A 2,297-nucleotide genomic window follows, 5' to 3' on the forward strand; every position below is an offset into this window, starting at 1 on the left:
ACTTGAACTAGGGGCTTGTGAGCACGAGCGGGTTTGCTACCGGGGTACAGCCCTACATTTTATACACTCAACTTCCCCTGCCAGTTCAACACAAGCACACATTTAACAACATCATTCCACACCTGACTAATTGCCTGTAAAGAAGACAAACCTTAACCCCCACATCATGAAACAACACACTGCGCTAAACAAATGCTTCTTCCAAGAGGGTCCAGTTTTGCCTCATATTTCATGAATAAGTTCTGCATATGTTAGCTGACTTACTATGTTCTTTGTTACAGGCCACAGAGAGAAAGACACAAAGACAGAGAGGGAAAGAGAGATAGAGAGAAAGAGAGAGAAAGAAAAAAAGAGAGAGAGAGAGAGAGAGAGAGAGAGAGAGAGAGAGAGAGAGAGAGAGAGAGAGAGAGAGAGAGAGAGTGAGAGTAAGAGAGAAAGGGGGAGGGGAGATGGAGAGAGACAGAGAGAAGGGTAGGACACAAAGATGGTTGTATTACCTTTCCCGTGTGTATCTGTGTGGATGTTTGAGTTGATATATAGATTATGTTACTGTATGGACATTTAATGTTGCAGAACCTGATGAAAACACAGTGTCAATTACTTTCAGCGAAGGACCGATCAAGTCTTTTTCCATAACATCAGATCAAGATCAGAAATTTGCAACTTTGACAATGCCAGCTGAAGTGCAAGACTTGTACCATAGAGAAATGTACAATGCCCCTTTTTCACCAAACCTGTGCTGCTTTCTGTGGACATGGGCAAAACTTACCAAAGAGCGTCTGTTTGCTCCTCTCGTCATCGCTGATGATGGCAGACGCCACGTAGACCAAGCCCGACACCAGGATGCAGACCAAGAACAGAACCAGAACTGCTTCATGGACACGAGCCATCAGACCCTATGAGTGTGTATGTGTGTGTGTGTGGGGGGGGGGGGAGGGGTGGGGGGAGGAAATTAGAAAGAAAACAAGATAAAAGTCAAAGTCTACACAAGAGCATTTTTCCACAAACTCTGTGTCTGTCATATAACCTTAGAAAGCATAAAATCTATCAATAGACAGTAGCCACTGAAATCAGAATAGCCACACAGTGGTCAAAAACTCTACCAGTGACCAGTCTTGGTTATTTGTAGCCTATTAAGCTGCAGCGGGACATGAGGCACCTTTCATATTTAAAGTTCAAAGGTATAATCTGAATATATGGCACTCATTACAACCAAGCAAAATTCGCCACAGAGCAAATAATACAACCTTTACAGTCTAAGCTCTTAAAAATCTCCCCTCCCACCAACCATCCCCTGCCTCTGTCTGACAGTCTCTCTACCCCCCCCCCCCCTCCCCTTCCACTACCCTTACTCTATGCAACCCCCTCCCCCCCCCCCATAGGGAGCAGCACATCTTTTAAGTCTTGCACCATTGGATGTACCATTTCTCAGATGACTAATGACTGTACCTTTCTGGAGCCGGAGAAGCCTTCAGATTCGGTGAACAGATAGGCAAACGGCATCAAGAAAAACAGGGCCAGGTTGGAGAAGAAAAACACATGGTTCCACAAACCTGAGAAGAAAAAATGCATAGTGAAATAGATCCGCGAGGAATATTAAATTAAATGCAAGGTTTTATAAACCTGGGAAAAAAATGTTATTTATCCCATTCTTCTTCTTCTTGATCCCATCACACTTGAAGTCCAGCATCTGTCATATACTAGGCCGTCCTGCTCAGTTCATCTGTCAGCTTGATATACAGCTTTTCTTGTAGTGTCGGCCACATCTCCTGTCTCAGAACCCTGTGTACCTTGCAGTACTGAAGGACGTGTTCCACAGTTTGGTCCGCCTCTCCACAGTGGTATTTGCTTATCCCACTAATTTGTGAAGAATGCAGGATCGCATCTATTTGTAAACAGACACAGCTTGACCCCATAAACTCATGAAAAAGTATTTCAAACCAAACCTTTGAAGAGAAACGCAGAGTCAGGTACATTTGTGAAGGCAATACATTGCCATTCAATTGCACTGGCATGCATTGCCTTTGTGAACTGAAAGCAAGCCCCAGTGTACGATGGAATAAATAGAAATTGAGTAGTCGAAAGAGTCGAGGGGCACGTGTCCTTTAGACTGAGGAGGGGCAGGGCTCTGTGGGTGAAACTTTAGAAGGAAAAACACTTAGTGCTTCACATAAATCCCAACAAGGACTTACTTTTGAACCCCCCCCCCCCCCCCCCATGTACACATGTACTCACACAGTATGTGTGAGCGATGAGTCCTACCATTTGACATAATAGCCGTTTCTCTCTTTTTCCCC

At 44.4% G+C, this 2,297-nt stretch overlaps 1 protein-coding gene across 1 annotated transcript in view; it reads right to left on the reverse strand.

Annotated features, from left to right (window-relative positions):
• Positions 1 to 2,297, reverse strand: part of LOC101864490 (protein LMBR1L) — a 29,669-nt gene that overhangs the window by 17,635 nt on the left and 9,737 nt on the right. Inside the window, exons 5-6 of the mRNA XM_035973093.1 lie at positions 1,450 to 1,553; positions 770 to 896 (exon numbers count right to left, since the gene is read on the reverse strand). Coding sequence (XP_035828986.1) covers positions 770 to 896; positions 1,450 to 1,553 — 231 coding nt within the window. The remainder of the gene's footprint in view (positions 1 to 769; positions 897 to 1,449; positions 1,554 to 2,297) is intronic.

This window comes from Aplysia californica, unplaced genomic scaffold (assembly GCF_000002075.1).
Source record: "Aplysia californica isolate F4 #8 unplaced genomic scaffold, AplCal3.0 scaffold00993, whole genome shotgun sequence".
Taxonomy (NCBI): Eukaryota; Metazoa; Mollusca; class Gastropoda; order Aplysiida; family Aplysiidae; genus Aplysia; species Aplysia californica.